Source organism: Neocloeon triangulifer, unplaced genomic scaffold (assembly GCF_031216515.1).
Source record: "Neocloeon triangulifer isolate White Clay Creek 2 clone unplaced genomic scaffold, ASM3121651v1 ptg000011l, whole genome shotgun sequence".
Lineage (NCBI taxonomy): Eukaryota > Metazoa > Arthropoda > Insecta > Ephemeroptera > Baetidae > Neocloeon > Neocloeon triangulifer.
This window is the reverse complement of record NW_026775553.1, coordinates 2,393,516-2,418,553: the sequence shown is the minus strand read 5'-3', so window position 1 is coordinate 2,418,553 and position 25,038 is coordinate 2,393,516. Positions and strand designations below refer to the sequence as shown.

At 36.6% G+C, this 25,038-nt stretch overlaps 1 protein-coding gene across 12 annotated transcripts in view; it reads left to right on the top strand.

The window, feature by feature from the left end:
- LOC132195858 (zinc finger protein 236-like) overlaps window positions 1-25,038 on the top strand; it is a 189,228-nt gene that overhangs the window by 144,667 nt on the left and 19,523 nt on the right. For 9 of the 12 annotated variants that reach the window (XM_059618111.1, XM_059618110.1, XM_059618116.1 and 6 more), the window contains 2 exons: window positions 261-353; window positions 11,598-11,862. In XM_059618111.1, coding sequence (XP_059474094.1) covers window positions 261-353; window positions 11,598-11,862 — 358 coding nt within the window. The remainder of the gene's footprint in view (window positions 1-260; window positions 354-11,597; window positions 11,863-25,038) is intronic. The other 3 variants (XM_059618119.1, XM_059618115.1, XM_059618120.1) reach the window with 2 other exon arrangements.

The window sequence follows — 25,038 nt, the reverse complement described above, 5'->3', positions numbered from 1 at the left end:
CGGTTTTTATCGTTTTTGTGCGTCGATGTTTAATGGTCTCGCATTTTATACGCCGATGGAAAACAAATGGCCTTTTATATTTGTCGCGTTTTACACTTTTAAATATTCCGTGATGAATGTAGAGGATTTTGTTTTTTGATACATATAAAAGCTTTGGTTTTTGGTTTATCTCTCTCTTTTTTAATTTTCTTGGCCTAATCGCTTGTAATGTTGAGGGGTGACGGTTTACTATTCTCTCTTCTTGTATTCTGCTTATACAGCTCGCAACACGGCCCAACAACCAACTCTCTGAACGTACCTTAGAGGAATGCTGGACTACCCTTCAACGTGTGAGTTGGCATCTATTCCGTTGTGTATAGTATCGTCCAGAATTTGCAAAAAGGCTCATTCAAAGCTTTCTCAATTTTTTTACCCTTTTTGCCCTTCAAAAGTTCAGAGAAAAAATATATCAAACACTCTATTATTTTCACGTTTTTGCTGTTGTTTTTTACGTCTTTTTGTTTCTATAACTTTTTGCGTTGATTTTCTATGCATGAGCATGTGTGGCTAAATTTTATACATTGTAACCAAAAGTGCAAGTCACTCAGAAATGAATATTTACAAAAGTGTGAACACTAAAAAAAGAACTTCTGGTGAATATATTTTCTAATGACGCCGCTGAATATTAAAAGGGTGGGAAAAAATGCACCCTGCAGCCGCCGTTCGCTTTTTTTCTCGCGCGCCAACCAATCATGAGGGCATTATTTTAACGAATGGGATTTTTTATTCATTTCACAACCGACTATATCTAATTAGGAACCCACATGAAAGTAGTGCCAAAGGGGTGGAACGCATTTCTGATATAATTCAGAAAGAAACAATGCAGGCTTGAAATAATGAAAAATTTCCAACAGCCATTGCAGGGAAAATATTATTATAATTCTTCCGTGCACTTTTCTTCTTCTTTCGCCTCGTCTCATGTCCATTATTATTATGTTGGCTCGGCCGCTTTTTTATTAGGTGGGGAAGTTTTATTTCGAGCAGTGTTCACTTGCGCTGCACGCACACATCTGCAAATCTAAAACTTCCTCCCCGGTAATACGTTATTGTATTATTGCTGCGCGCGGACCCTCCCCCTGCAGCGCCTGTGTAAGTGTAGTTTTCATGTTTTATGCTCTCGGTACGCCAAACATGCTGCTGATGTATCGATTTATTACATCAAAAGAAATCCTCCTTGTATATAATTACCTTCGGAAGGATTCGCCTCTTCCTCCCTGCCAGTCTGAAAGTTTTAACTAACCCACTAATATGAAAATCAATATTATAAGGATGGTAAATTTTGAATTAAAAATCCAAAATTAAAATTTGAATTAAGATATGGTTTGACTAATTAAATTTTGAATCGGTTTAAAGCCAGCAAAAATATACAAATTTATTTGATAATGAAAATGAAAAATATTTGGAGATTAAGAATTGATTGTGTCAAAAAAGGATAAACAAGTATCGTTAAAATCTTTATTAAGTAATATGACCAGAAAAGTTAATAACTTTATGAGTGAAACGAAAAAATAACATTAAGATTTTTACTTCCATTCGTTTATTTATTTGAAATTGCACTTAATAACTTTTGTTTCAAATGATTCATAGTGACCATTTAAGTAAAGCTTGAATAAAAAATCATATTTGTTAACCGTTCCTAATCAATATTTTTTCATTTTTATACACAATTTGCAAGTTTTTGGTGCAATTCTTGTAAGGGTTCGTTCGTGGGCGTGCAAGGTGGTGGCGCTGGCTACAGATTTTAAGCCGCACTGCAAATAACAAGAGGCGACACGGCGCCTGTAACAGTCGCGGATAGACCGCGGCTTCGGCTGGAGGCGCTGCTTATTTCCTCCCCGCGCTCCCTCTCAGCAAAAAACGCGAATTCGATTCGCCCGAAATCCGTCCGCGTTTCATTCTACATTGGGTTAATTACGCCGCGGCTCTAGGAAAGTCGCGTGATTTGCCAATTACACGGTCAATTTGCACCTTCTCAGAAACAACTGTCGCCATTTTTATATCGAAGTCCGAATAGTGCAAATCATTTCGGATAATAAGATTGGGCAAATAATGAATGCCACATGAGATCATCGCTGTGTTTTTTTGCTCCCATGTAGCGGGAGGAATCAATTATCTATTTGCAGAAAATGAGGAAAAACGCGTGGGAATTTGCACGCGAGCAAAAAATAAACACAATTTTCTGCACTTGTACCTACTTATAATAATAATCAAAGTCAAGAGGCTGCGAAACAGGTCTATTCAAATAATGCAGGAAGCGGTGTAGTGTTGCGAAACATTGCGATCGAAACTCTGCTGGCATAAAGTTATGCGCGCGATAAGTCTTTCTTCTCATTGTCGGCTCAATTGTTAACTCAATCGTTTTGTTGCCGGTGAATTAACGCATCAACTTGACAAGAGAAATGGATTGTTTTTGCAATGCACGCCGGTCTATCAAAGATGATCTCATTACAGCGTGCAAGGAAACGAAACGCCACGCACACGGAAAGAAAACCATTTTTTACATTTTCTATAACAATTCCCAACTCTCACTTCCCCCTTTTATTCGCGGCTATAATTATTCGCGTTGCGCGTTTTATTTATGTTTTTTCGCTATCAGCGGACTTTGATGTCATTCTAATCGGAGGTGGGCATCGTCAGAGTTGAATTATGCAAATGTCAATTGCGCGTATGTGTGTATAGAGGAAGTTGCACGGACGGAGAGAGAGAAAGAAAGAAAGGACAGCGCAGGTGCTACCATAGGCCGCGAGTTATCACTTTAGATTTATTGCTGCAAGGTGACTCCTCTTTCTTTCTGACTCTCTTAATTCAAAAGAGAGCATTGTCCAATTAACTTTCTTTCAAAGACCTCTTTAATTGAGCGGCTGCCTCTTTGGAATTTTTTTAGCATAACGAGTTTCGCTAAAATATTCAGACCATTTTCCGCCATCAGCTGGCTGATACGCAAATTTATCTGAAATTATTGCCATGCGATAATCACAACCTTTGCTGAATTGCACCGTCGATTGTACTGTACATAAATGCGTTACAAGCCGTGCTTATTATCATTATCTCATTTTTGTTGGTTTTACAAAAATATTATAATATTATTTCTGTACCTTAAATATTCAAACGCACATATCTCGATTGTATATTTAAATTTTACCAACATACTGCAGATAAAATTATTATTATATCAGATAAATAGGTCATCAATAACAATAAATTTTGGAAGTAATTTTTACTTAGACAAAAACCACAAAATGAAATGAAAACTAATAATATTAAATTTATAATTTAAAATTTTTTAACATTCAATATGCAAATTATAGAAAGAAAGAAATATTTAAATGAAAAATAAACTAAAATATGGTTTTAAATGATATTAAAAGTTTAATTAATTGCATTAAAAGTTTTTTACTTCACTTTTGGTTGTTACTGAGAAATCGTTTCAGCAACACAAATTTATCCACCCTTGTCTTAACATCAACCATATATTTAAAGCACAGATTTGGAAAGTAAAAAAATAAGAGTCTGATAAAAGGAGCAGCTCTCCTGTTTCTTCCTGTGTAATATTTTTTTACAAGACGCGTCCTTAAATTATAAATTTATATACCACTGCACCGGCAACACTCGCGTTTCTCATTCATTCGTTTTAATTGTGTGTGTACAGGGAAAATAATTTTTTCATCCGCACTTCTTGTGTTTTATTTCCAGAGTTATTTATTTGAACGGGAAGGGTTAAAAGAATGTGCCGCTCCACGCAACCCCTTTTCTTCTCAAAAGAAAAGAAAGGTGGGTCGTGCATATAAAATATAATGTACGACGAGAGCAGAAATGGAATTTTTTATACGCCTTCTCATTTTTCCACCCCTTTTGCGCTTCGTGCAGCCTCTTAAATATGATGAAACAAAAAAGACGATGTGTTTTTTGCTAATAGGATTAGATTAATATGCAAATTCTTCTACTCCTTGTGATGTAACGGAGATGCTGTCTTCCTCTCTCTCTCTTTGGCTACTTTTTTCTACTCTCGAAAATTTTACGGCGTCCTCATTATGCGATATGCACGTCCCATTTTTTTTCTCTCTCTCCGAATTGCACCCGTGAGATTTAATTAAAAATTACAGCCGGTCATGCAGCTCGGAAAAAAACCGTTTTCCCATCGCTTGTCTTCTGCAGAGAGTGACGAAAACTTCCAGCAAAATGCAAAAGTATAATATTTTCCAGTCATCAGCGGCACGCAAATTTGTACACGTTCCCCCTTCACGTGTAATTTCGCCGGCAAAAGATTAGAAAAGTTGGTGCTGCGCTTTTTTTGATCGCAATTCCGGCGGCCGGAATTAAAGAAGAGAGGCAAAAGTCGCTTATTATGTGTAATCTGCGTCTCGCTGCGGCGGCGGAATGGGAGCCCGCGTGACTCGGCTCACTTTGACTTATTCATAGGTGTTGAATTTTTCTTGCACAAAGTGTAATTCGTCCACATTCGGTCCTGCTGCCACACGTGGCAAGCCAGGAGGAAAAATCAAATTTCAAAAATTGCCTTTTGCCGTGTTAAAAGCCCATAATGAAAGCCCCGCGCGAGCTAGATTTTCAATAACTCTCTCGCGGTTGGATTCGATTATTATTCCTTTTGCTCTCTTTTTGATTAATATTCGATGACAAAGCATCAAGTTATAATTTGTTATTTCTTCTGCTCGCACTGCGCGCGCCCTTTGTTAAATATCAATTTTTCCTCTCTGCACCGAATGTATTCTGCTTGACGCGTTTTCTTCTCCCGATGATTTATTTAACTTTTTCCCGCCGACTAATTTGCTCACGGCACCTCAACCCTTTCTTTCATTCTTTTTCCGATCCGAGAGAGTTTCGCCGAAGAAGGGAGAATTCTTACTTTTTCTTCTGTTTGTTTTATTGGAATACCAGAAGAAGAAATCGTCTTTCGCCCGCGTCGCCGGGAGTAAAAATAAATTTTATTAAAAAAGAAAGAGCCAAAGAGGAAAGACTAGTGCCTCTCAAAGTCGATTATTATGAAGAAGCAGCAGGAGCAAAAATTTTCTCTCTCCTGCTCTCAGGCAGGTACGGAAAGGGATGAGAAATTTCATTAAATTCCGTCTGCCTTTTATTGCCAATCTTTATCAGTCTCGAGAATATCTGAATTCTTTAAAAAGATTTTGATGCAATCAATAAATAGTTGCAAAAAATATAGTTAGTAGTTAAAACATTTATTATTTCTTTAAAGTGCAGATAATAAAATTATTTAATTATAATATTTACAATTAATTTACCCATTTAATCATATAAATGAAAACAATTTACATTTATAATTTTATGTTTTTTCTCTTTATTATTATTTTTCTAGCAAAATATTGAACAATTTATACGTTAACAATATTTAAAAAAAATTTCTTTGAGAATGTTAAATATCATAAAATAATAAACTTTAGTAAACAATCATTCATCATTGCATGAAGATAGTCTTAAATTTAAGAAGAAAACCTCTACTGCCAAATTAGATATTTTTGTTCTATTGATAATTTTAATCAGAAATCACTATTGAATAAATCAGTCTTTGATAAACAAATAGCCTCTGCCCGTAAAATTTGCGCTGGTCAAAAATGCGTTTTACGTTGATTAAGTAGGGATCAGAAGAATGGGGTCGGCGAAAAGAAGTGGCCGCGCTATTCAGATGAGAGAAGATGCATTTTTCCACTCTGGCGTTTAGAAAGAGAGATTCGCAATATAGGGGTTGGGAGGCCGTATGGAAAGAAGGTTAGCAGCGCGCGCCGAGCAGCTTTAATTAAAACTGGCCAGCAGCTTTTCTTCTTCCTCGGAATAAGGGATTGACTGCTCTTTCTCTCAGTAGCAATCTTTCTCTCCCTCTTTTTTATATATATTTTCCATTAAACGCAGGGCAGACGAGGAAGCTCTCTTTCTTTCTCTCATCGCGAAATATACAAACCCTGGATTATTTCAGACAGATTTATTTCCTCCGAAAAAGAAGACAAAAACAACAGTCGGTCGGTCGGAAGGTGTCATTAATTAATTTGGAATTTACGGCTTGAGGAAGTCGTGCGCCGTCCGTCGGGCAGAAAAAAACAATTCAATTATTTTTTTTTCTATACATACACATGCGCTTGTGTAGAGCGAAAGGATTAAAACGGGCATGTGTGATGGGAATGCGCGCAATAATAACAGACACACACTGCAGACCAGGTGGGCAATATTCTCCGACTGCTGCGGGGTCACTCCGGCCGGTAATAACAGGGCACACAAATTTAGGAGTAGTTTCTGATGCGCGGCGTGATCTGAATGCTCGAAAATAAAAGTAAGCAGCACCGCTGGCGAGTAGAACACGACAGTTGTTGGACGATTGGGAGAAAAGCAGGATCATTTCGTTTTGTTTTACGAAGCAAGCAAGCAAGGGTTAAGGCAGCCGGACGTTAATGGTCTCTGCAACCGGCTCTCATATTTGCTTAGCCCACACGTGTTTGTTTTTAAAAGAGATTCTTATTCAAATATTCCACGAAAAATTTAAACTAAAAATGGTACTCAGCAATATTAAAAAGAAACTTCAATTACTGTTTATACATTTTTATTTTAAATTATTTAAAAAGAAAATATAACTGCAGCAATTTGTTACCTTTTTTTCTGTTGAAGAAAGTTATTCTGTCTCTATTTTCTCACTACTAAATAATTTAGCAGTCACGATTGTCAATCATGAAAGCGCAAATTTCCTTCCAATTTTTGTAATGACTCAATTTTCGGCCCCCGACGAGCGAGCAAGAAAGAGTTTGTTGATCGATTATGTTCTCTCTTCTTGAGCAACAAACCCATTTCGCCCGCTTTAATAGATCGCGGCGCGCTATTTGTGCATTTTTGCTTTTCTTATATATTAGGGAGAGAAATACCAAACGCATCGATCGGTTTGGCCCTGAGTGTGCGTTTTTAAGTGAAATCCCGTGTTATGCTAATTTGGGGCGAACGCACGCACCCCCTAATTCTTTCTTAATAAGTCATTTGGTAAATGGGTTCATTTTGTCAAACACCTTTGGGACGAGCTCGAGATCGGCCGTGGAAAGGCCTAATAGGCATGTGACCCAGATCATTATACCTGAGAGCGCATCAGCTGCTGCTTCTTTTCAAATCTCACTTTTTTTCCTCGCCCCCTTCAAAAGCATATAAAATCGTCAGCAGCAGGATGTGCTGCTTTGGAGAAAATTAATTTCTGGCGTACTTAATGCCGTTGATAAATTGCTGAAAATCAAGTTTCCAGAGGAAATAACTTTACATTATATAAAAGAGATTCGGTTACGCCGTGTATGTTATTGCGATTAAGATCAGTTCTTGGAATTACAAATTGAAATAAGACGTAATCTGATATTACAAAAAATTAAATTCTTATATATATTAATTGCGTACACCGGCCAGGAAAAACTACTGAATTTAATAATTTTTTAATTAGATTAAGTTGCACTTGTATTGTTGACAGGCGGCGGCAATTCTCACATAACTCTTTCAGGCAATTGGCCAAAAACTGGTTTTCATCCAATTTCGAATAATATAGCATAGCATCGGGCCGCACCGTAAAAACGTTTTTATTGCTGATAAAAAGAATGCATGCCTAGTTTTACAATTAAAGGGGAGACACATGTGTGTGTACATCCTGCCTCAAGACAACAGCAGCTTTTAGCATTTTTATATGCGAGAGGTAATTTCTTTCTCCGTCATAGAATAATAAAGTTAATTTCGCGAACAGGTTTAATGGCTGGGAGACGCGTACATAAAAAATTATTCGCCAATTTGACGGTCCGACTAGTTTTCGGAGCAGCTGCCGATGTATTATCGCATATGCAAAAAAAATTTGCCTCTATCTCGCTGCTCGGCCGTTATTACTCTGGGCTATTTATTTTGATATATACGCACGCATGCAGTACACACACGGTGTAGGTGGGGTACTACTTTGCTTTATTGCAAGAAAGGCTTTATAGGAAAGGTGCTGCTTGGCGGGAGGAGAGGACAGGTGGAAGCACTCATTGTGCTCATTTGCAAACCGCGCGCATATGCAAAAAGCAATTGCGGCCACTTTGCAACCAATTTCGGCGGCGGCAATAGCTCTTCTCTCTCTCTCTCTCTCTCTCGGCGGCTGTGCGCAAAAAATTACCGGCCAAAAACACCTTTTCAATCAGGTGCGCTCTCTCTTGAAAGCGTGCAAGTGAAAAGTGGCGAATAATTTTTTTGATTAAACAGAGCCTGCTGCGAATATACTTGAGAACAGTGTTTTTGGCGTAGGAGTTGAATTATTTGAGGAGGAAAAGTTGCGGGTTTCTTTTATTCTGCTGTCATAAGCAAAAGTTGGATTCTTGTTAGTTCAGTGAATTGGCAAAAATTCATCCTTAAGCTCAAATCTCACGGAATCAGCTCATTTTGGAAATAATAATGAGCGTTTGTCTGAAACTTCAAACTGTAATATAAGGATCAAGTTATAACTCAGAAATAAACTAACAATTTTTAAATTAATAATAAATGTTTAGTAATGTTTTAAAATAAATTACTAAATTTAGTAATGATTATATTTCAAATTTTATTTTTTATTAAGTTTTTGTTCAAAATTTTTTTATATAATATTTTTATTATATCAAAATTTCTATTTTATTTTCTCAAAATTTTTTTAATTTGTCACAAAAAATAAGTGAAAAAAGTAATCAAATTATTCATTCAATATTTCAAGTTATTATTATTAATATATACTTCTAACCAAATGCTTTTCTCTGATAGATTGAAATTAATGTTTCTTAACTATAAATTTTCTTCTTGCCAATTAAACATCAGAAGCTAATAAGGAAAAAATCTGATGCGCATCGTAAAAGTATCCACATTTAATTTGTTGACAAGTTAATAAATACAAAAAATCCTTTTTAAGTCGAGACAACAACGTGTCTCTTGTTGACCAACTCCTTCATAGTCCACAACTGTAAATTTTTCCCAGCGCGCCTGTCTCTTGAATCTTGAATCGTCCGTCTTGTTTTTGCAAAAAGTGCAAAGATGAGTTTCCTTTCGTCGCGTATCTCGCTCGGTTACAAAGTTGCACGCTTATGAAAAGACGCGTCAAAATCGCTCGAGAGACACAAATAATGGCAGTCTTTATATATTGCGAATTTTTTGCGTGCCGTTTTCGCCCCCGGGGAGATTTATTGAGGCATGAATGGTAACAGACGTTTGCCATGCACGGCACATACAATTGCGTGCGCAAATGCATTTTCATGTGTCGGCGGATGATGCCATTACGCGGCCTGCTGTGTGTGCACAAACGCGGCTGCAAAAAACGGCGCCGAATTTATTTGAGAACTTTTCATCTGATCGTACTGTACTTTTATTATGCTGAAAAACCCACCATGGCATGTCGCCCGCCGATCATAATTCCAGCATTTGCGGCAAAATTTATATAAATCCTTTTTATTTGACGTTGGCAATTTTACGGCTGGTTGTCGCATTTTCATTTTTAAATGAAGGTGGAGTGTAAAAAAATAATAAAGAACTGGTCTTTCGTGAGAAGCGATTGTGATATGTGCGCGGCCTATTTGTAAACGAACGCAGGATTGTGAGAGAGCCGCGGAATAAAAAAAAGGGTTGCTATCTAGTAACAAGGCAGATGGCTTTGAGATGGGAGAAGACCTCTCCGAGAGTCTCCTTTTCTGATGACTAAGCATATTAATTCATCATCATCTGCGTTTTTTTGTGGCGCAGAGACTTGTTTCGACTCTGAAGAGTGTTCAGAACTGTAACTAATTTTCTTTCAATAATATAAAAAAAAATCATTGCCTCTATATGTACAGACTTTAAACGTGAAATTATTACATTTTCTTTTGGGTCAATTTATACTGCTGAATAAGAAATTTTCCAATTCCGAATAACTTCTTTCAAATTCCATTTTGATATTATTTTATTTTTCTTTGTTAGTATTTAATTTAGCAATAACTTTATTAATTTCCATAGTATTTAAGTCTGGTCTTGTTTTCATTAAAAATAGAATTCAAACTAATTCATTATTAATCAATGGTACTATTCCATTCCATTCCATTTGAATTTCAAACTCGCGTTTAAGTGCTAGACTGCAATGAATTTTTTTTTCACTGAACATTGTAGGAGCTAGTTTGGCAAGCCAAATTTATAAATTTGTGATAAAATCTGTTAAATTTAATTTAATTAAAAATTTGAATATAAGAAAATTAAATTCAATTAAAATGAAGTAACCAAATAAAAAAATTATTTTTAAAACTTACAATATGTTAATAAATAATATAAATTTATTTTTTAATAAAATTGAAAACATAAAAGTAATTAAAAATTAATAATTTTTTTTTAATTAACATGTAGTTAAAACATTTCTCGTTATAACAGTAAGTTAATGATTAATAAAAGTGCAAATTTGCAGCTTAATAATTATTTTTTATTATTTTACTATTATATATCTTCAAAAATTAATTATTCTCAGCTACATTAATTCAACACAGAAACCACCGATTGCACTGCTGTGCGGTGTAAATTTATAACGTGCACTTCTTGTGTGATTCAATATAATGATGAATCGGGCGAGTAGATTGCGTGGGTGAAGATGATGAAGGATATTGGAACGGGTTGCGTGTGTGCGCCGTTATATGCCGCGGCTGTTGGAGAAATCCAACGATTTTTTCCGCAATCTTATTTCGAATTGAAAGTATAGGGTGCATATTCAAATTTTTATATATATTCTCTCCGGTCTGGTTGTAATTTTCTTTCGGCACGAAATTTTCCGCTCCCCGAACCAATCAAGTCGCTCGCCCGACCGTGTTTTCCTTTCCTTGCCATTGTTTAAATCAAGAAGAAAAAATAAAATAAAATGCCGGCGCGGAAAATCCTCTCTCTCGTGTTTGCTCTTCCAATTTCGGGGATTAAAAAAATTCTGCGCTGGAGATGCGCCGCTTGCTTAATTGCGCCATCAACGCCAGAGAAAAAGACGGGAGAGAGAGCGAGATTTCCACTTAAACATCGCGAGTTTTTTCGCCCTTTTAATTCTTCCCGATTTTCTTTCTCTGCGTCAGAGTTTGCTGACGGTTTATGTCGGCCGAGTGAGCGCATTTCGTCCCCCACTCTGCAATTAAAATCGGAAAAGCGGCTGCTCAATACTTAAAGATTCTTTTCACACTTCTTTCTAAAGAAATTCAGGTGAAAATATATTTTGGTAAGTTGGATGTTGTGCTTCATTGCTTTCATTTCGTTGCATGTCTTTACAAAAATTATTTTTTTTGGTGTACGCAAACAAATCCTTTAGATAAAACCCTCCAAAATCAAATTAACATGATCCTCCAAATTTTTAAAAATTGCTTGACTTGCCTTTTATAAAAAAAAATGGGACTATTGGGATGTAAAAAATATAAGTGATTTTTTCATATACTTAGCGAGAGGAATAGAATCTCTGTGCAAAAAAAGCTCGAGCAGGAGCCAAATATTTTTTGTATGCAAAATTGGTTAGGGACTAGCCAGGCAGCGGAAAGAATTAAAGAGCAAATATTCTCACTTTGGCGGTTGCGTTTCTGTTTTTCCTGCAGATCTTCATGCACAAGTCGGCAATGCAGATGCACGCCCGGGAGGCCGTGCAGGCGGCCGGGGGCGGCGGTGGGCCCCTGATGCCCGGCAGCAGGCCAGAGGTCAAGCCGCACCAGTGTCAACAGTGCCTCAAGTCGTTCAGCTCCAACCACCAGCTGGTGCAGCACATCAGGGTGCACACCGGCGAGAAGCCCTACAAGTGCAGCTACTGCGACCGCCGCTTCAAGCAGCTGTCCCACGTCCAGCAGCACACCAGACTGCACACCGGTGAGTACAACCCGCCACTAGGGTAATGTTTTTCTCATTTTTTTGCACTAATTCGTTAATGTGTAAATTATAAAGGTGAAAAAAAATGGTAGTAAATCTGATTACTTAAAATAAACTCACTTAATAAATTTGAATAATTTTGTTAAGATTTATAGTATTTTGTTAAATTTTAAACTTAATTTTATTGATTTTATATATTATTTATCATATTTTTTATAATTAATAGGAGATTTATATCTGAAATCTTCTTTTTGTAAAAACAATATGTATTTTATGAATATTTTTATTTTAATATAATAAAATCATCACATGAATGTATAAGTATTCAAGATATTAAATTTTAGCATTTAGGTTGCGGTTTTCCTTAATATAAAAGCATTGAATTCAAAATTATAACCTTCCACTTTTTTTGCAATTTCAGCTTAAAAAAATTAACTTGCAATCAAAAAGCAATCTTTCCTCATTTCATATTTTTAAAATTGCTATCGCAGGCGTCGTCAGACAAAATAATAATTTCAAAGCCGTGAGAATTATCTTGTTATGCTTCTGCACTCGCGTTTTCAAAACAAACTGAAAAATCATAAAATACTGCAGGCAACAAAAATTATGAAAAAAAGACCACACAGCAGGCTCAAGAATAAGTAGCAGCAGCACACCTACTTTTTGTTTAATTAAAATTTAATTTGTACTTAATCTCCCACTGTGTTTATTCGCCTGGCAGGAGAATTAAAAAGAACATTAAAAATAACAAGCTCTCTTCGTAAAAACGAAATGACTCTGCGATTTTTCTCCCATTCTTTATAGAGAAATAAATTCGCCCTGGGAATGTATAAAGAAAATGCATAATGCAAAAGATCCTCGCTCAGTCGAAAATTGCTGCTATCAGTGTCGAAATTAATTTTAATTAATCGGAAAAGAATCGCGCCAATGGCCGCCGCCGGCAGTACATTTGGCACGCCAACAATGTTTTTTTTTTATCCTTCTACAAAGGAGCAGCGACCACCCAACCGTTCCTTCTTCTTTTCGCAGTACTAGTAAGAAAATAAATTCAACCGCGTACACACATGCACCACAATGAGAGGATTTTTCATCTCATTATTGTGTAATCGTCTGTGAAGCAGCTCGTAAATCTTGCACATTTTTTGCCGCGCGCGCAAAGCAGGGTTTTAAGCGGCGCGGTGGCTCAACCCTTTGCGTCTGAGGTCGAATAAAGAGCCAAAAAATGCCTTGTTTGACGGCGGTGCCTGCTTTCGGCGAGCCAAAAGCTGCGGATTTCCTCGAAAAATAGAAAGGCTCTCCTCATCGTGGCCGATAAGCTCCTTTTGATGACCGCGTGCTCAGCCCTTGCACGTCTCATCTCATGAACTTTTTCGCTCCCGCCCTTTTTAATGCGAAAAGCTAATAGAGCACACATTCATATATTGCGAAAAAAAATCTGCAAGCAAGGAGAAGGGTTAGCTCTCTTTTTATATTATCTCTCGGCTCATCCCCCTCGCCGCCGCTTTTTCAATCTCAAAATCAATTGCACATCGATGAGTCATGCAAGCGGCAGACCCTTCTTTTTTCTAGGGCGGGTCACTCTCTCTCTCTATTTTAATTAAAAAATTTCCCGCCGTTTATTTTTCGTCCGGTCAGATTTGCTTCGGGGGAGATTGGAATTCGCATATGCAGGCTTGAATAGACAAAAAAAAATGCTCAATCGGGAGGGCTCAATAAAAATAGATTGCTCTGCCGATTGCATCTGTTTTATGAGAATGCTCGTCATGTTGAAGCGATTTTTCGCCATAGAGATTTCACAAAGATAAAACACGCGGTCCGATAATGTTTGCGTTTGGTTGAACTTTGAAGAGCCAAATCTATCGCTTATTTAATATATTCATATTGAAACTATCAAGATATATTTTGGTTTCAAATAAATTGAATGAGATTTCAAATAAAGTTACAAAATCGCCAGAATATTTTAATTATTCCTAAAAATGTAAGGATTTGCTAAAAATTTTGATATTTTTCTTTTCAACTGTTGATTTAAAAGTTAGAAATTGTTGCCTTTCAAAGGCTATCTCTGGCCTATCTGAAAAGATGCAGATTTTTGCTCTCTTTGTGGCTGCAAAGGTTTGGCGTTTTTATGCTCTCGATGCGCGCTGGCCTTTTTCCTTTTTCCAATTACGCGAAACATCAATCAGATCGCGATGGAGTGCTCAACTCTGCGCTTTGCTGCTTTTTTCACCCTCTCTCCGCCTTCTTTGGCAGGCCGGAGAGTGCTGCTTTTACTTTGTCTTTTGACGGAAAAGATTTAACCACATCAGCTAATCTTGACATAAAAGTGATGAGACGAGATTACGAACCCGCCAGGCCGCTCTGCGCGTGTAAAAAATCCACATCAAAGATGAATTATAAAATATATACGTCGCCTTTGTTCGCGCATTTTTATTTCCACGCCGCCGGGAAAGGAACGCGCAGGTATAAAAATATATCAATGGACCGCCGCTTGCGCCCCAGGCCCTGTTTAAGTGATTCGATAATGGGAGGGTTTCTACACACACAGGTAGCTAAAATATATAGGAAAACATGTATATACACGTCAATATGATGTAACAATTACAAAGGGTGTTATTAACAAAATTTATAAAAGCTGTAATTTATTATACAAGATACATTTCTTCCCTCCTTTTGAAACTTTTTTTTTATAAATATACGAGGGGGTAAAAAATTTCCATATCTGTGACATTTTCGTCGGCCAACCAAGTTTGAGTCTTTTTATTGCCATTTCCTAAAACCTTTGCTTCTCGCAGGAAGAGCTCAGAGAGAGAAGAAACTTTTCATATTTTATATATACCGGAGGCGAGTCCAATCAAACTTTTTGATACTCTTTTATTGGGAGGGAATTTATATTTTTGCCAATAATATTCAGAGGGCAAAAATCATTTCAAATTCCTCCAATATAAACTTCTTCTTGAATAAATCAGTTTTCCAGAGTGGTTTAAAATTTTTTGTTTAAACAAAAAATTCTTCCAGCTGATGCATTTGAATTTTACAAATTATTAATTTGCCGCCTATATAGATAGATAATGATGCATTACGCTTGAATTGATTTCGTGTGTACCACCTCGGGGCATTTCACTTATTTCGCACTCTGCTTGACACTCTCACATAATTTGCATGGCTCTGAAAAAGAAAGAAAAGTTGCCACCCCTCCTTTTTTTATTCAAGCAACGCAATCAGCTGCGGGGATTTTAACAACCAGATTAGCATATTGCGAAACTTGGCTTTTCTTTTACTAAAACATTTTCAGTCCAATCGGAAACAAATTTCGAAATTCGAGATTCACCCCTGGTGAATAATTTTTCCTGGCGGGGGCAACGACAATTGCATTAGTCCAACTAAACAAGCATTATGCTGCCGGGGAGCAAACTGCAATTTTTCAGCGAAAGATTCATTACATGACCATCAGTGGTGATATGCCACGGGGGTTGTTCCGTGATTGGAAAATGATTTTGCCCCGCACACACGTGTACGTGCTGCACTCTCGTTTGGAAATGCACTCGCGCCACCATGATACGGCGGCAGTAATTCATAAATCACTGGGCGGCAAATTGGGAAAGCTCCCAACTTAAATGAGAATGCGCCCAGCTAGGGTGTGTGTGTAATAATAATTATGCTGGATGCACACACTGGCCAGGTATAGTAGGCAGCACAGCCGCAGGATGCATCTGCGAATCATTTGTCAGCAAAATTGCTGCGGCCACCGCGGGCATTGCAATTTCAAATTCGTCCGAGCCCCTATAGATAAGTTATCCTTTTGAGTAGGATCAATTTTCAAATTTGGATTGAATATTTTATGTATTAAGTAATTTTGGTAGCTGGAATTTCATTCATTCTTCATTAATTTGAAAATTCATACATTCAAAAAAAAGGAACATTATTACATTATTTTTCCCAACAACCACAAAACATTTCAAGGAAAATATTATTTTCAATTTTTAGAAACCGCAGGAGAAAAGTGCAGAGTCACGCTCTTGCGGCCAAACAGTGGCTCGGCGCGCGTATATAAATATTAAAAATTGAGAGATAGATAAAGCAGGGGTTGGAGAAAATTCGGGTAGATTCCATTTCCGCGCCTCCCCCATTCCGTCCGTTTTTTCGTTATTGCACCGCACACACGACGCCGGCGAAGAAAAGAAAAGAAGCTCATTGACCATGCATCGCGCCCTGTATAATGCGAGACCGATCAATAAATTTACTATGCACACCGATGTCATGTATATATTTTCCGCCGCCAATACTTGCGGTACATCTCGCGAGGCAGACGCGTGACCAGACTCCAAAATATCCCCAGCAGGGCTAGCTGCTCCACCTCCGCGAATGAATTTATGACACGCAATCACGCACCTGCATACACAACCCTCTGGCTTCTCAATGAAATTGTCTGCGCCGCTCAATTTCTAATGGCGCCCTTTGCACCAAAACGCACTTGCCAAGAGATTTATAAAAAGTAAAATGTCTGGCTTTTTATGCAGCACATAAATTTTACATCGATTTTCTTAATAGCTTGAAAGGCTCAAGAAAAAACCCTTTTTTTTAGAAATAGTTGCTCATAAATTCAATAATTTACTAACAAAATGAGTTTTTAATTTAATAATTTGATTCTAAATTATATTTTTACAAAGAATATTCCTGCAAAATTTATAAAATCCCCGTATAAATAATCAATCGTAATATCAGATCTGTAAAAAATGTAATGTATTTTTTAACTTACAGATTTTTACTGAAACAGACAAAAATATAACTTTTCTAGCTGAAAAATAATTATAAAAATATTCTCTCTACAAACAATTGAAATTTACGGCTATTCTGGACATAATAATTGTGCAATTGAGCTGTTAAAGTCGTTTGGTTTTGAGATTGAATCATCACATGAGCTGATGCCCGCCGAAATTTATCTTCGTGCAGCGGGCACGAGAGAGCGCAGCAAATTCGTTTATTGGCGAAAATTGATGTGTGTTTAGCCGCGGCGGCTTTGCTGGTAATCAATTTGCGCGACGGTGCTTTGGCGTTTTAATACTTTATGCGCCGCGAGACAAATGCATAAATACACACCCCAAACAGAGACAGAGAGTGCAGTCTGAAGTGTCATCATTATTATGATTATCGCAAATGTGTTTAATATGGTGGCGCGGCCTCTCTTAAAACACGCGGCAGAATGATAAACAACGCTATTTAGAAAATGTCCTGCTCGCTCTCTGTGTATGGATAATGCGCTCATTTATTACACATCGCCAGCGTTAAATAACGCGTGCAGATTTCAGCGCTGTTTGTTTGTTTGTTTGTGTGCAGCCCAAAACAAATCTGGAGTGAGATATTATTAGTGACACTCACCGGCGTAAATGGTGCATCAGCAGCCGCGAGTCGAGTACTTATGGATGAGTTGGCATGCCCATTTCGCGTGCATACATTGACTGCCACATAACGCATATAACCGCCGACGAAATAATCCCGTGTTGTCATTTTATTATTGGCAAATGATGTATATTGAAGCCAAAATTTTGCCAAAAAGTACTTCTTAATTTCTAAAATTTCATGCGCAGTTTATTTAATTTTGTATATTTTCAGAAATCAGAAAGAAAAATAATTCAACTGATTAAAAGAACTATAAAGAAAGCTGAAGGGAAGAGACGAAAATAAGGTATCCAAACAAAAAGACAGCTGCGGCTTTTGCCAGGAATAAGAGCACAAACTAAAAATAAAAAGCAGTATTTAGAAGTATCAGGCAGTCTAAATAAATGCAATAAGCCTCAGCAAAAACCTTTTAACTTATTGGTTGTTGTTTAAATTTAGTAATATCTCAAATACTGTTAAATATTTGAATTTTTTCTTCTCTTAATCAGATTAAAATGTAATCACTTTGTTATTATGATTCATTTATCTTGATACGAACAGTGATTTCCTCTGTGATATATCATTTAATATCATTTGCAACAGATTAAATATCTTCACAATGCATAAGATTATTAATACCAGCACCGAGCGCGACCTGGATTCAGAGAATCAATTTCAATTGCACACCTATTAAATTAATATGGTTATGCGAAGAAACAATTATTATTTTTACAATTGTTATTAACTCTAAAAGATAACAAACAAAAAACTGTACACTTCAACCTTTCAAAAACTGAAAACAAAAGTTAAGTTTTTAAAATATGAACATAATAGCAAAAATTAAATAAAAAAAATATAATATATAAAAAGATCCGTATCAAATAATTTATCTTAACCATAAATTTTGTTCACATATAACTTAAGATTATACCGGTTAATATTTTTTATTCGTAAATTAATGCGGATTAATGGAACTATTAACACAGCCTTTTAGCCTTCAGTATTTTTAACATGGATTTTTCACAACAACAAAGTAGCGATTTGAAGCATTAGCCAACCACACATTTTTTTCCATGCATCATATATGAAAAAAGGCCAGAAAAGGGTGCGTCGGTTGATAGCTATTTTTGCCAAGCTAAGCTGCGAAGGATAAAATGATTATACGAGCAATTTTCGTCGCCCGTCAAAATCCCTGTGCTTGACACGCGGCGGGCGGATTTCTTTTTGACTACAAAGCAGCGCAGGGGTGTCAAAAAATGCGCTGTTGGTACGTGTCAATGAAAGAGGTGGCTTTCTTGAGAGAGAGAGAGCAAAGGGTTGATGAAAAAGCTCCTTGTTTTAATTAACCTGCTGCGCTGATAAAAACGCAAAACAAACTGGTGCGGAGAGAAAGTGAAATAATACGCGCGGAAAGAGAGAGAAAAAGGCCCCTTCCCTTTTCCGCACGCACAGAAAAATCTAATTAATTCTTTTAAAATTGGAAATGAATTAAAGCGGGCGACGAAGGAGTGTAAATATAAATACGCAGAAGTTTTTAATTAAAATCGGCAGCTCAGTTCCGCGCCAACATCCGAATTCTATATTTAAAATTCCGGCAGTGTGTTTCGCTTCAGCAAAAAACGGTGGCTGGTCAAAAAAATTAGCTCCGCGCCACCGGCGGGTGACAGCGAAATATTCGGCGTGACGGGATGATTGTTTTCCAATAACTCTGCGCCCAGCCGAGCGTAAATAATTCACTAACACCACTTTAAAAATAATCGCGCAAAATATAAAAGTCTATTAAGCAACGCCGGCGGCTTTTTTCCGCCACCATATTTTTTGCTGTTTTGATCGCTTGTCCAACCGAGTAAATGACACCTGTTATATGATAGGACGATGAGACACATCAAAATTATTTATCAATGATTTTTTAATATTTTATAAACATTATAAAAAATTGAATTTGGCTACAAAGATTTTTAATTTATTTGATTTTAGTATTTTAATTTGTGGAAAGGACATTAAATTTTGGTAGCTTCATTTTTTTCAATACTGTTGTTTTTTCCCTTCAAAGAACTGATTGAAACTGGATTAATTAAGAATTTTACTTTAATTTTACAGTCAATTTAATCCATTTTCTTCAATTCAACAAAGACAATTTCTTGGGCCTCTGCATATATGCTTATATTAATTTTCTGAAGCGTCTCAAGTTATTTCAAATTTAATGTTTTGATAAATTAGTTAATATTTAACAACCGATTAAAGCACAAATTGATATTCTTAATATTCAACATATTATTATGATATGAAAAATTAAAATCAAATCCAAGCCCTTAGATCATTATAGTTATTGAAGATATTAAAAAAATGAATAAATTAGCTTTCTTTATTAGCAAAATAATTTATAAAGTCTGTCCTGGGCAAAATAATTAGTATTAAAATTAATTGAAAATTAAAAGAAATTTTTTTATTTAAAATATTCCCGGTTATATGAAAGTAAAAAACGGTGTGGCTCATCAATTCATCAAATTTATACTGGGATTTTGCGAAACGAAAAACGTGTGCAAAATTTTCGTGCAGGCCTGCGAAAGTGCAAAAATTTCGCTCGAGCGGCCGTTCGCTCTGATGACATCAGCCACATCAGTTGCCATGGCAATCGGTGGGGTCGGAGTGCCGAGTTCGATCCCCCCGATGCGATTTTTCGCCCTCGCCGCGGGTAGGCCTGGCCGCCCCTGCCTGTTTCCTGCGCGCTGGCCTACCCCTGCAAGTATGCAGCAAAGAGTGCACTTTATTTGCAAAGCACGTTTATTTATTTATATTCGCGCCAAATCTTGCGATGGCCGACTGCATCGCACCCCTATGTGAAAGTTGCACCCCCGCATGTACTCATAGGCCCAACCACGCCCGGTTGCATTTATATACTTTGAAATTGGATAAAAAGCTGCTGCGCTGCCTATAATTAGCCGGCCGCGCACACTTTCCATTTCCATGCAATGTACTAAAGGGATAAAACAATACCCAAACATTTCATACATCAACCGCATTGCATTGGACAGCAGCGGCTGCTGTGGAAACAATGCACGCGGCGGCGGCGGCGCCACTCCAAATTCAATTACTTCAATATTTGGCCCCGGCGAAGGCTTTTTGCACACCCGCGATTTGCCAGCCACCGAAATGTATTCCCTGTATGCATCGCATTATTATGTTTGAGCTTTGACGCCACGTCTAATTAAAAAAAATTGATACAAAAAGCTTCAGATTGCCAGCCTTATGCCCTGCATGTTGTGATTTTTTTTAATGATGAAGTAATAAAGTAAAAAAAAGATTTAATAGTTAATAATAAAATAATATTTGGCTATTAATTCACTGAACTTTTTGCTATTTCAAAGATTTATTTTAAATTTATCTAAAATAAAATTTATCACTCTTATAGCATAATTATTTCATTTCTTCCCTTTCAAGATCAATTTACTTGACTAAAAAGAAATATGTATCAAAATATTAAAATTTTTAAATGTGTTTTGCTTCATGATAAATAATGTTGATTTGGTTAAAAAAAAAATCAATTCTTCTTTCTTTTCCTGGATATTAATATTAAAGCTTGATTAGGTAAAAATTATAATGATTCAACTGAAAAAAATTAAATTCCACAATGGAAAACTGTAAAAAATCTTTCTGCGAATCAAAACGCAGATTATGAAATTACTGAACTTGAAAAACTGCCACACAAAGAATTTTAGCACTGCTTTGTTTAATAAAAGAATGTAATCTTGTTTTCATAATTAAATAAAAAAGTTAACGAAGTAGCCACTTTGAGGATTATGCTGAAAAAATGTTGGAGCACCAACGTTATTATTTTAAATATTCCCTTTGCCATGCACTTTTCTGCTCTTTTTCTCTCTTCAAAAGAATAAAAATTACAACATCAGCAAGGCGGCAGCCAGCGAAAAATAACCCTTTTTCCCTTTTCGCGTCTCTTTTATATAAATTTTTTCAGTCTCTCTTTGTGTGCCCGGCGAGAGGGAGAGAAGGAAATTTCAAATGTCCAGCTAACAAGAAAAATACAAGACTAGGAAATGAAATTGCGCCTGCCGGAGAAAGCGAAAAAGAGGAGATGAAAATAATATAAAAAGTTAGCGCTTGCGACGCTGATTACGTCCTCTGCCTCTTTCTTTCTCTCTCTCGCTCCTAATAACGTTTTGCGCAATTTAATTTTTGAAAACAGCCCTCTCGCAGCTCTTTGCATATTTTCACTTTTTCCAGGGTGTTTAGAAAAATACACACAATTTCCTGCCCCGCTGTGGGGCTTATTTAATCGCGACGCTGTGTGTGTGTCTGTAAATTAAAAAGTAGTGCCAACGATATCTTTTTGAATGCGCGAGAGAGAATTTTCCGTGCCATTTCATCTACCAAAAAGCTACTAAGCTGCGAAATGAGAAATGAGTCGGAAAAAACTTGGAATAAAAATCTGCAGCTTTCGCGAATGCGGCCGACGTAAAAATGAAAAGGAGCTCAAAGGGTTCTTTGCTGGCAGCGTGCGAGCGTATCTCTCTCTTTTACTTTTTTCTCTCCCCCAAGAGCAACTCGGCAGCAGCGCGTGTGGATTTTTTTTATTCATTCCGCATAATGACCCGTAAGGAATGAACACTCTTTGTATTTTTAACTGTATTCATAGCATATTAACTTGTCATTCGCAGCGCCGCCGCGCATTTATTACTTTTTTAAATTAATTTTTTCCCGCAACAATGCCACTTCGTACAAAGGCGCAAATCGGAAATCATGCATAAAAATTACTTGTGCCGAAGATTGATTCTTAATTTTCTGCAGCCGACATGGATAATAGTGCCAAAGTCGCTTTGTATGCTGATTCAAAATTATATCAGCCAAGGAAAGAGCTCTGTTTATATTGAGACGAACGTTATTCAATACATTTTGAATAAGGTTTCTGAAAAAATAATCAATTTTAAGTATTTTACAAAATGATTTTTTAATAAATATTTAAAATAACATTTATATAAATTATAATTATTTATATAATTTAATATATATTATTTATTATTTACATATTTTAACAATTTTTTGTTATATAATATATTACACGTAATATTATTACATTTTATTATATTTTGATCAATTTTTTTCTTTATTTAAAATACTTTACGCACTGAATCTTATTAAATATAATATACAGATTATTTCATATTAAGAGTATATAAAATTTTTCTATTGAGCCCAACGCATGTTAGGATTATGAACAGCTTTTTATTCTTTAGGGATCCACAGGAGCTTTTTAAGTAGAAATATATTGTTAATTTAATATTAAAGATATAAGTATAAATAAGTAAAGCAATTTATTAATTAAGATTTGAAAGACCACAATGATCACAACCTTGAGAACATTCTTTCTCCCAATATTTTCAAGCTGATATGGATGGAGATATCAAAATTTCTGATTGCCAACGGAACATTTTTGACGTTTTGCTTTTACGTCACTTCTGTTCTTAAACAAAAATGTCACTCACAAAGCAAAAAAGCTCCACAAGCCAAAAGTCTTTCAGGTTCGCGTGCTATCGTTTGAATATACCATTTTTATTGAATGTGTCCTGCACGCCTTTCATTATTTTCTTTCAAGCCGAATCCGATTGTGCGACTTGCGAAAGAATAAAATCCATTCGTCAATTTTTTTTGTCGCTGCATGTAATATAAAATACATATTGTTGTATATTGATTGGAGAGCGAGGCCAACAATAATATCCCTTTTTCATACCAACACAATGGAGAAAAATATAATTCTTCTCAGCAGAAATAATTTCTTATTACTTTACAGAGGCGAAATCGAACAGAGAGAAATTGCATATTTTCTCGTTAATGGGATTCGCTGCTCAAAAATTTAAATCTTTGCCGTGCACGCGCGAGCTTTGTTCGATGATGTATTGAGGAGGCGAAAAATAAACAAATAAAATAAATCTTGCGGCGGGCGGGTGACGTGCGCGGCGGAACGAACGGGGTTGCAGGCAGATAAGAAAATTACAAGTCGGAATTAAACATGGCGCTGGAATATTAAAAATCGTATATATTTCGGGAGGGAAGGAGAAGATTTAATGGCTACAAACAAAAGCCAATTATACATCATCATGCGCCCGCGTCGCGTTTTCTTCCAATAATAGGCCCCGAGATTAGATCTAAAAATTGCACAGGAAATCGTCTCATTATTATTATTCCAGGGGGAGTCGGTGCATGTAGGAATAATTGTATTCGGTAAAAACTCGCGGAAGAAGAAAGAGGAGGCGTGTTGTGTGTATTAAAAATTCATCTTTGGGAAATATGCAAATGAGCCGTAATTGCGATCAATTTTGTGTGAAATTTGCATTTTCTCGGCCATGAGATTGGCGTCTCGAGCAATTTTTCTCTGTCAGCGTTTTCGCTCTCTCATGTTGGAGAGAAGAATGCCTCCGGTTTGATGGATGACCAGGCGGGCGTAAAAAACAAACCGCAGTCCAATCGCCACGTTTAACATTTCCCATTTGCGAAAAGAGTGCGCGCGAAGGCGGCTTTTCTTGCCAGATGCGAGAAAAAACGAAACGAGAAGCAAAGGGAAAAGAGATTGCGGTCTGGCGCAGTAAAAAATCCGTGTGCATTTTTCGCCCTCGCCCTTACGTGTGGTGTAATATTTTTCAAAGGGGTGAGAGCGAAAGAGGAAGAAAAAGTATAGAGGGGCGCTGGAAAAACCAGAGAAAATGAAATGCTTTTTCTTTTTTCGCCTTCCGACGTATTTATCATCCACGAAAAAAGGAAAAATATAAAACGTCTCACGGACGATAAGCGTAATTTATATTTACCACTATTTTTTAGCATGTAAAGCACGAAAGGTGCGATAATTTTTAGTTTCTTTTGAAAAAGAGAAAAATCACACGATATTTTAAATTTCTATTTTCCTATAAAAATGCATCCATTTCCCAACGTTATATAAAATTAGATTTTCTCTCTCTCCTTTATTATTTCTTTTCGCACTTTTCTGCTGAGAAACTCATCAACAGTAGAATAAAATTAAGTTTCAAATCTAATCAAAAACAATGCGAGAATAAATGAGAGGAGACGCGCGCGCGACGAGAAAAGTTTTCGCGTCGCCTGCTGCTCTTTCAAAGGTGTTAAAAAAGCAAAGTTAGTTTGTTTTTATATAAATTTTTAAATAAAGTTAAGGCAGAAAAAGAGCGCTGAGCGAAACAAGTGTGCTGCTGATTAGGTTTCTCGCTAAGGAGAGAGAAAAGAAGGCAGGCTGATGATGTGATGGATATACAGCCTCTTATTCCTTAATGAATGCCGACGAGCTTTTTAGAAATAAAAGGGCAGAAGAAAAAGGAGGAAAGAAAGAATTAAGTGTGAATGAATATTGCCTCTAGAGGGTTGCGCTCCCAACAAAATTAGGCCGATTTATATTTGCAAGAGAAAATCGAGCCAGATTCAAATCTTCCCCTTTTTCTGTGTTTACTTTCCTGCAAAAAATTAAACCTTTCATTTATTTTTTTGTCACAGGCAAACTCAAAATCCGGACAACTTCAAGTCCCAACGGCCGTGTCATTTTCTACTCTTTTGTTTTTTACACGCCAGCTGTCACATCAGTGACTTATGACTGTTGCACTCTAGCTTGCATCTAGCCGAGATTCTCTCCTCCTTCTATAAGTGCAGTGTCATCTCATTTGAATACCAAACCTGATCTGCCCGTGCAAAAAATCTAAATGTGCAGCCGAGAGATGCGACCGCTCACTTTCCCATGGCCAATGCATGTGAAGATTAAAAGAAAAAATTAATTAAAATCATCAG